Source organism: Podarcis gaigeae, assembly GCF_964106915.1.
Source record: "Podarcis gaigeae genome assembly, chromosome: 8".
In the NCBI taxonomy this organism is placed as follows: Eukaryota; Metazoa; Chordata; class Lepidosauria; order Squamata; family Lacertidae; genus Podarcis; species Podarcis gaigeae.
The window spans coordinates 50,888,434-50,899,032 of NC_139684.1; the positions used below are offsets into that span (position 1 = coordinate 50,888,434).

At 41.5% G+C, this 10,599-nt stretch overlaps 1 protein-coding gene across 1 annotated transcript; it reads left to right on the top strand.

Annotated features, from left to right (window-relative positions):
* Positions 1–772: 772 nt before the first annotated feature.
* SLC7A6OS (solute carrier family 7 member 6 opposite strand) lies at positions 773–8,564 on the top strand. The gene is made up of 5 exons (XM_083749997.1): positions 773–991; positions 3,325–3,696; positions 5,945–6,139; positions 6,895–7,012; positions 7,859–8,564. Exons 1-5 carry the CDS (start codon positions 821–823, stop codon positions 7,981–7,983), a joined length of 981 nt encoding a protein of 326 aa, XP_083606123.1. The 5' UTR covers positions 773–820; the 3' UTR covers positions 7,984–8,564.
* Positions 8,565–10,599: the final 2,035 nt, after the last annotated feature.

The following is a 10,599-nucleotide window of genomic DNA, read 5'->3' on the forward strand; positions in this document are numbered from 1 at the left end:
TGGAAATATAAGCAATCGAAATGCATGAAAAAAGAACCCTTTTTATGGAGAAACGGAGTCTCTTTATAATACACTAGGGAAATAAGAAAAAAATTCCTTCCAGTAGCACCTTAAAGACCAACTAAGTTAGTTCTTGGTATGAGCTTTCGTGTGCATGCTCATACCACGAAAGCTCATACCAAGAACTAACTTAGTTGGTCTTTAAGGTGCTACTGGAAGGAATTTTTTTGTTTTGACTATGGCAGACCAACACGGCTACCTATCTGTGTAGGGAAATAAGATTCAGGATAGTGTGAACTCGCTTGCGTTGGCTGGAAGCTTGTAATATTGATAGGTTATACTTGGTTTTGGTTCGGAAATTCGTCGTGCTATGCAGATATCCCTTTTATTTCTGGCGTTTGTTACTGTGATAGTTGGTTATACTCCACTGAAAAGCGGGAGAGAACTAAAAGCATCAATGTAAGATTTACTTAACATAATGTCAGGTACAATGTAATGTTACGACATTACGGCCACGAAGCTCACTAACCTCTCTGACTATTATTTTTGCTATTTGTTAATTAATTCTACCCAAATAAAACGATTCCACCCTTCTTGTCCCGCGCACGAAACCACGCGTTTTACTTGACAACCATGAAGACTGGGCCCTCGGGATGAACGCTGCCTTTGTGTCATCCAGGAGGCGGAGCCACGAGCCAAGAGGCTGTGACGTAAACGAAGGAGGTTCGGATACGCGTAGAGAAAGGGAGAAGCAGCGCCTAGCTTTTTTCACTCTCCTTCCCGTCATCCCCTGCGAGCGGCGCGGCCTGGCCCGGTTGCCATGGAGCGCGCCGCGGTGCTGCGCGTCAAGAGGAAGCGCGGCGGGGCTGTGCCGGCCGAAGCGTTGGTGTTGTCCTGTAAGCGGCTCCGGACGGAGGAAGGCGCTGCCATACCGGGCGGGGATGAAGTGGAGAAGAATCTTTTCAAGCTGGTGGCCACCGTAGCCTCGGAGGTACGGTTGAACAGGACTCGGTGTTCTGGCCTGGGCTTGTTTGGGCCTGTCGGTCGTCGTAGTTGTCCAATTCTTTTTACTCACAGAAACAATAAGTTAGGCCTCAGGCAAAGGCGTCAAAAGTATCTAAAATAAAATTACTTAAAGATCATGTGGGGTGAAGGTAACAACGCGGTCATGTAAAGGGGTCCCTGACCATTAGGGTGCCACTTCTCCACAAGTCCTTGCCTTCCAGCTGGCAATTATGGTGTGTCAGGTAAAAGGTAAAGGGACCCCTGACCATTAGGGTCCAGTCATGGACGACTCTGGGGTTGCAGCACTCATCTCACTTTACTGGCCAAGGAAGCCGGTGCACAGCTTCCGGGTCATGGAACTAGCATGACTAAGCCGCTTCTGGCGAACCAGAGCAGCGCACGGAAACACTGTTTACCTTCCTGCCAGAGTGGTACCTATTTATCTACTTGCACTTTGACGTGCTTTCGAACTGCTAGGTTGGCAGGAGGGTCATGTATAGTTCTACTCAAAAGCAAGACTCCTACGAGTTTCCTGGGGCAAAGCCATACCTATGGATTGTGCAGCTACATGGTGGTCTTTCACGACTCGTGTCAAAGGACACGCTTATAGCTGGCAGGTTCAAAGTATGATTTTAGCACCTAGGATAGCTCAGTTGGTAGAATGTGGGAGTCTTAATCTCAGGGCTGTGGGTTTAAGTACCACATTAGGCAAAAAGATTCCTGCATTGCGGGGGGTTGGACTAGATGATGATCCCCTTGGTCCTTTCCAACTCTGTGATTGTATTCCAGGACTACTTATTGAGTATTCCATTGTGCTTTTGTGGAATCATGAACTCATTATTCATAGTATTGTTTACATCTCTCTAATAACCATTTCTTCACTCTGCATCACTTTTTTCTTTCTTTTAAGGACCATCTGATGCCAAACAGGCAAGCCATTATTTGTTTGTATCTATATCTCTCAAACATTTATGGTGTTAGGTGATACAAAAAGGATTAAATTTTAGGGAAAGAATGTTACTGCTCCCCTCCAAATAATAATACTTTTCAGGGATTGTGAATGTAACAACCCAAATTTGTTTTGAGTGTATGCTTAATTTGTTGTTTGTTCTTGTGTGAAAAAGAAAAGAAGACACACTGTATTAATTTGCTTATAATTCTTCAACACTAATATTTAATACATGTTGAAGTGCTTTACAATCCTGTGCATTGGGGTGGGGAATTTGTGTGGCACTCTGGGTGCTGCTGGTCTACAACTCCCATCATCTGACCCCACTGGCCATACTGACTGTGGGGGCAGAGGGCATTGATCTGCATACATGTGTTAATTTATAGGTATAGTTGCAAATTTGGAAATAATTACTGTAATTTGAATAGAAATGCATCTTCCCATAATGGGGAAAATGGTAACCAGGTGCCCTGTGTATCTGCTTAATACGCTGTCCAGGTGTTAACTATTGATGGACCACTACCTCCTGCTTCTGCTCTGCCTTATTACTTTATCTTTAAACTGGTCTTGGACCACTTAGCCCTTCAAGGAGAGGTCTGTCTGCTGACAGTGCTTCAGGTAGAGAACTGTCCTGTGTAAATTAGGGCACATGGCTAATAGCAGTAGTGTCTGCTCACACTTACTCGGGGATGTAAGTACCATTGAGCTTGGTGGAGTTTGCTTGGAGATGACATGCATAGGGTTGCCCAGGTAGACATCAGTATTGCTAGACTTCCTGCTATGTCCCAAACTTTAGCTTTATAAATGAGTAAGGAATAAGAGGTAAATCTCTACCATTCAACTGTACATCCTTCTTTAATCCGGTTCTTGGAAGAAATGTAATCTCATGATTCTGAGAAAGTGGCAGGGAAAGGGTTAATCTACACATTGCACTATTTCTCTGCTCTCAATTTCCCCTCTAAAAAGCACTTGCCCAATGTATTCTTTTTTCCTTTTAAAATTGAGCTATTGGAGCAACACTGTACATACAGGTTTGTATACAACATGGGTTTTGGCTCCCAAAGTCTGTGATAGTCATTTGTAGCCATGCTTTATTTGCACAAATTGTCCCCAGGTTGCATAGAGAAGATAAACTGTGCATTGGAATTAGATAGGTATGTTTCTGTAGTGATTATGCTGGCAGAATATACAGAATTGTTTACCTGTTATCTTTGTTTTGTATACATTCATTTCCCTACACAGCAACTGGGCTCTGAGCAAGCAAACAGTCTTCTTTGTGTTTGTGTATTGCTTATTATGGCTGTAGATTTGTTCTTTAAAATAATAAGCGTTTAAGGCATAAATTGAAGTTGCATTTTTGCTTTCTTCAGGATGAGCCTGTTGAGAAATATGTAAAAGAAGCCATTACCAAAAACAAATCAGCTCAACTCTTGCGACCTTCGCTAGGAAGTGCCCAGAGAGTAATTCAGGACCTTCGTTCTTCCAAGTATGCCAGCAGACAGGAAAGCCGCTACCGTCTAATTGCCAGCCACCGACCAAATTTCTCTGATGGAGAAAGTGAAGTACTTCCTGTGAATGGGGAGGAGTTGAATAAAAGCAACCATTTGGTCTCTGGAGCAAAAAAGGACACTACACATGAAGAAAGCCATGGTATTGCAGACTCCTGTGGAGAATTTCAGTTGTTTGATATTGAACAAGAGGATGTAGTAAAGGATACTGGTATGTTGGCTGCACACTTACAGGTTGGTATTGAGTCCTGAGTGGTCAAGTTTCTGGATTAAAATATAGTAAGCCAGCAGTTTATACAAAAATGCAAACTCACACCAAATGCAGACATCACACCAAACCTTGAATTGAATCATAATAGGAAAGGACCTTGAAAATCATCTAGTTCAATTGACCGTAGTTCACTGCTAGTGATAGTTTAGAATTCAAACCATAGCTTGATTTATTCCAAATTTAATAAGTAAACCAGAGTTTTGAGTTTCTTCTCTGCTTTCAATTTCTCTGCTTAGCATTTCACTTTCTAGGTAAATTGGTCCCTGGAGGGGAAGCAAACATCATGATAAACCATACATGAACTCTGGTTAGCAAACCTAATTCTAAAACATGACACTTGATTGATTTTACCAGCCAATCTCAAATAAAGGTTTTCTGTTCAGTCAATACACCAAACCATAGTTTAGGGTTTTTAAAATCATTGTCTAGCCTGAAATCTGAATTGAATCTTTATGTCTAGTAATTTGAGAAGTTTATAAGCAAGCATTTTTAATACGCTTTCCAGTGGTTTTGATTAGCACAATTGGCAATCTAGTTGGGAGAGGTAAAGAATTTCAAGACAGTGACAAAAAGGATGCTACTTGCAGGTGTATTTGTTGGGAATGTAACTGTGTATTAGACTGTTTGCATAAGTCTCAGGGTGCTCAATTTTTGAAGCTAAAATCACCTGCTAATTCACGTTTCAAAAACAGTTTCCAATTAAACATGTGAGGGTTGTTTGGGTACATAGCCTGTTGTGACGGGGAACTTTCAGCTGACCCAGTTGTGACAGGCTTGACATCTGATCTGTGGTGTCAGGCACAGGAAAGTTCAACTAAAACGGGGGAGGAACCTTAGAGCTCATTCTACGTACACTTCTTATTCTAAGTAACACTTCTAGGTATATTCTCAACATACATTCTAAGTACACATATTCTTCCTTTACAGCTACAGCTTCAATTTAAGCTGTGCTGAGAAGAAGAATCAAGAGCACGCTTAAGAGTGCACTCATGATTCATTCTTTTGAAGTTGAGTAACCTGAAGTCATAGTTGTTTCTTAATGTGTAAAGTCTATATCCTTGTTGACCACTAGATGTCAGCAGTTGGATGCAGTGCAGAATAGCATAACTTCTAGCACCTTTCAGAAACAGGTACAGTGGTACCTCAGGTTACATATGCTTCAGGTTACAGACTCTGCTAACCCAGAAATATTACCTCGGGTTAAGAACAGACCTCCAGAACGAATTAAGTTCTTAACCCAAGGTACCACTGTATTAGTGTATTGTGTGAAATTTAATCCTCAGTTTGCATGGATACAGAGAAGTAATGCAAAACATTTTGGTGGAGGGGTAGTGGTGGTGGTGTGAAGAAAGCCTAATTGCTAGGTGAGTAGAAAAAAAGAAGGGGACAGGCACCGTGTGTCTTTTAAAATCTTTTCAATAGACACTAAACGACAAATGTTATTTATGTTAACAAAGTCTGACTTATAGGAAACCATTAGGCAGTGTGGATTAGTAAACCTTACACTTGCTTCCATCATAGGCTGAGCACATTTCCATCTGCTTAACCGTATTCCCTTGCAGCAGAAGACCTCAGTGGGCTTTGCTAAGTAGACAAGAGCAACATCAGGACAGGGAATTCTGCCAGAATAATCTTGGCACAATATGGATACCATGTTATTTTTCTTCCTGATATTACACTTATAACGTGATGTTACTGTATTTTCTTAAGTGTGTTGAGAGTCTCCAGGATACAAGTATTCTAAACAGAAAACAAAGTAGCCTGTTCCTTAGTGCCCTTTTACAGTTCTAGCTGAGAACATCCAATGAACAAAATTCTAGATAGATTATTATAATTTGTCACATTTACCTTCTATTACTGTTTGAGATTTTAGCAAAGTATCCACTGCCCAGTGTGTTCTAGTTACACCAAGACTGTGTCTACTTATTGATGCTTTTAAATGAGTCTACTTATTGATGCTTTTAAATGAGTTAAAGGCAGAATGGTGGGAGACAGATAGTTTTGAACATGCATTTTTAAACAAGCGGTTTGTATCCTCCTCTTTCCCCCAGCACAATATAGTCAGTTAAATTTGCATTTTGCTTTTGCATTTAACAGGAGGTAACCATTATTATTGAAAGGGTTTCAACCAGCAATTTGAAAGTCCCATATTAGATTATCTTTTAGCTGTTCATAGTGAGATGCTTATAACACTTGTGTTCTATCTAACAGAAACCGGGTTCAGATGCCATTCTCTGTAATGCTGTTGAAATGATTCGTGAGAGTTTAACCATAACGGACAGTAAAGAAGCAGAGCATAATTTAAAGGAGGAATATGTTTATGACATCTACTGCATGGAAACAGCATCTCCATGCTGGATTGAGAACATACTGTCTGTTCAGCCCTACACCCAGGATTGTGAACTGGTAAGCAAATGGAACAGAATGTCAAATAAGTGACAAAGGGGACTAAAGAAGAGAATGAGAACCTACCGTGAATTTAGGTCAACATTAGAGTATAAAAGCAAATATATGGGAGCATTTTTAATTGCTAATTACATTTAAAGACAAGGTTTAGTTTGACTGACTTACAAGAATATCCAAATGGGTTAGGCGGGATATAAATAAAATTTTATTATTTATTATTATGACTGATAACTGAAATAAACTCCCAAACACTGTTTATTAGATAAAACTGAAATAAATTGGATAAATCAGAATGTTTTATAAATTTCACTGGGAAAGGGTCCATTTGAAGTGGAGGACAGAAATACTTTTACTTTTTGGCAAGTCACAAATAAGGCAGAAGGGAGCAGTGTGAGATTTGCTCATTCACATTCTTGAATAATCCTTAGATTCAGGAAGGTTGTCCGTGCTTGCAAAACACAAGCTGTATTTGCTAACTGCTCAAAGGCATAAAGGTTTTTTTACACACACACACACACACACACACACACACACACACTTAATAGGCATAAACAAAACAGATGTCGGCAGGGATAGGGGAACATATCTGACCAGAGGCCATACAGGTCTAACAACACCTGGAGTGGGGTGGTGGTGTTTATGGAATCCATCGCTTTTCATTTCTGATGGCTAACTTTTGCATTAGTTGATGCTTAGCAAGCGAGTTGCAGTGGAGACTTTCATCTCTGAAAATGCTTTTCAATTTTAACATGCAGGTGGATGAAAATCACATTGCCGAAGAAATATATGATGATGAGGATGATGAGAACAATGAGAACAATTGGCGAAATGACTACCCAGATGAAGATGAGTTCCTCCCTGGGGAAGATGAAGGTATTTGATATGATGGGCAAGCCAGTCAGCAGTTTCACTTTAATTGTTAGCGTTAACCATTAATTTTACTCCCATTACTCCCAAACTACCGTATTTTTCGCCCCATAGGACGCACTTTTTCCCCTCCAAAAATGAAGGGGAAATGTGTGTGCGTCCTATGGGGTGAATGCAGGCTTTCACTGAAGCCTGGAGAGCGAGAGGGGTTGGTGCGCACCGACCTCTCTCGCTCTCCAGGCTTCGCGCAGATCTCCGCAAGGCGCGGGAGCCCAGTGCTGGGCTCCCGCGGCTTGCGGAGAGTTACCTGCATGCCGAAAGCTGGGCGCGCTGAGCTCAGCATGCCCCAGGCTTTGTGCAGCTCTCCGCAAGGCGCAGGAGCCCAGCACTGGGCTCCCGCTGCTTGAGGAGAGTTGCCTGTTCTGGGGGCTGGGGTCAGGGGAAGCTCGGGCTTCCCCCACCCCAGCCCTACGCCTGGGGGGGGGGGGAATATTTTTTTCCCCTTTATTTCCCCCCAAAAAAACTAGGTGCGCCTTATGGGACGGTGCATCCTATAGGGCGAAAAATACGGTAGGTGTCAGAAGACCCAAGTGAAACCAACTATGGTTTTACCCTGAGAATGAGTAGCCCACATAGAAAAACCTTGTTGGGTCTAATGTGACCCATCACTTCTCTAATTACTTTGAACTGGGAAGTGAATGGCAAGATGATGAGCAATCTGAGACAGTAAGCAAATAGAGGAAAATACAGTGCTTGGGGCATTGGCAGAACTGCAAACCATTGTATCCTGTAAAATCATCATTGTATCCTGTAAAATCTTTTCCACGTTTCCAAATTATTTTTTCCTCCTAGAATCAGAGCATGGAAGCATCAGTGATGAAGATAATGGATATATCAGGAGAACATGGGAAAAATATCAGTCTGATGTCTTGTTGGAATTCGAGTACGATGGGTTGCAGGAGCTGGATTCCGAGTAGAACACTGGAACCTTAGTGCTCAGAAGAGATTACTTTAATTTTGTGTGAATTTGGAAGTTCATGACATATGTTGTGCCACTTATGTACAGTGGATGCTGCAGTGCTTATGGAAGCCTGAGTGTCACTGGTTGTTCAAGGGTAAACAAGAGACTTTAAATTATGTATCTAAAATTGAGTAATCTAATCCTTATTCTTGCAGCTGTTGTCTCCATAATATGGTGCACTATGTGGGTAGGGCATCTCTGAACTTGATGGATATCACTTTTTACTATGTTGGAATCTTTGAAGGCTACTTCTGAAGTTAAACAAGAAGAAATTCCTTTCTATAAGAAATGTTTTAGTTTTTCAGGTAAAACTAAAACTGGAAATGCGGAAAAAATAGAATTAGGAGATGGCAGATATGTATTCTGAACAACTCTTTCAAGGTCTCAATCTCTTGCCATAAATGGAGCTTCTGCCAACAGGAGACCGTTACTCATTCTGTAAATTGTTGATCTTTGCACTTTAGTATGATTGGATTACCGAGTAGTATGGAGTTCCTATTGACTTCAATATACAAATAAAAGGCAGCTTTTGTTGAATAGTTTCTTTGACTGATTTTTTCCCTCTGACATGGCCCTTACCAGTAGATATTTTTAAGTAGATAGTTTGCTGGTAATCCAGTGAAATGTATTACTGTACTGTTTGGTAAATTGTCTGAAGTTTGTAGACAACACTGACAGTTTGACTCCTTGTCTCATTTTTCTTTCTAGTAAGGTGAAGATGAGCTGCATTGGGTTTAACTGGGGAGTTCCAGCTACCTTGAGGGAAACAGTATTGCATTCCTTCGGTAGGGTCTGGGTTTTAATAATTGTTGTCTAGTGGCAAATATCCCTTTTTAGAGCAAGCTGCTTGAATGGGTGGCGGCAGTCTATATTCAGGTATGTTTTGTGAGAACAGATTACAGTCATACCTTGGGTTGAAGTTGCTTCAGGTTGAGTGCTTTCGGGTTGTGCTCCGCGGCAACCTGGAAGTAACGAAATGCGTTACTTCCGGGTTTTGCCGCTCGCACATGCGCAGATGGTCAAAATGACGTCACACGCATGTGTGGAAGTGGCGACACGCACAGACACGCAGTCGCAGGTTGCGTTCACTTCAGGATGCAAACGGGGCTCCAGAATGGATCCTGTTCATATCCTGAGGTACCACTGTATCTGGATCCATTTCCATCTACCGCCAGAACCTAACATGACATTGTTGACAAGTCATCAAGAGTTTTGGAGTCACCAATATGTGGGTAACACCCAGCTCTATCTCTCTTCCATCTGATTCAGAAGAGGCAGATGCTTGACCCAGGTCTTAGAGGTGGTGGTAGGCTGGTTGCAGGACAATAAACTGAAGTTGAATCCTGAAAAAACAGGGTTATTATGTTCTGAGTTATTGAGGTTACAGTCCCCTGGAAGGAGCTGGTCCACTGCTTGGGGCGTCTGTTGTTCAACAGGGATTTAAATATTGGTCTTGCTTCAAGTCCTACCACATTTTCATTGTGATGCAGGTGAAGATGGGCCCTAGAGGTCTTGAGTTTTCACGCATACCTCCTTTGCTGGGTTGGATTAAAAAATGGTACCAATTTACTGTGCTTTCAGTGCTTTTTCTAATAATTCCTAAACAGTGAAGGGTTTTTTTCCCCTGTTGCGGCAAGCAACAGAAAATTTAGTGATACCATGTTTTCTCACCACTCAAATACCAGTACAAGAGGACCAGTGCATTACAATAGGTGTTGCTGAGCTTTTGTATAAAGCCTATCTTGTAGGCTTGCTATGAGAATAAAATGGGATGATTGTGTGTGTTGCCGTGATACCAATAACAACAACAGAACTCATCCAAGTTTCTGTTACACATGGAGATCTGTATCTGGATGTATGTAACTACTGTATCTGCAACCAACTGGATCAGGCTCCTAATTAACTGCAGTTTCAATTGCTCTCATGTAGTAGGAAAAGTACAAAGAAGCATTTTTTAAAAATCTGTTGGAGTTCCTTTTTTCAGAAAGGCTTGAGCTTGGAGCTCTCTGTGTGCTGCTTTTCTACAATGAAACCTTGGATGGGGGGGGGGTGCAAAGCAAAATTCAAGTAACACTAAAACATTTCAAGCAAACATGGGGTAAATTCAGTAATAGAAATAAATAAACAAGGATGGAGCAAAACCAGCTTTACCAGACTAAATAATAAATAAAACGAACCTACACAAAAAAACAATAGCCTTAGCGCACTGCAAAGGCCCACAGCAGCATGTCTTAAAAATAATATGGAGTGGGGGTGGGGGTTATGCCTCCAGATGGTTGGTAGGTGGCTGGAGATGAAAATGATGGAACATCCTCTTCCTCAGCTTCCTCATTTCCACATTAAGTGGAAATACTTGCATGACACTCAAGATACAGTCTAAATATCCCTGCACGGTTATGCTTTCAAGTTCTGCTGCTGCCCTTCTTGTAATTCTCAACCAAAAGCATATGCAACACTGCTGCAGCAGTACTGACATTCTTACTGTCCCATATCACTTTTCTTATATGTATGCATTCAAAGTAGTATGGTTAAGTGTACATGTTTTCTTCACAAACAAAAAGGAGCAGGCGTA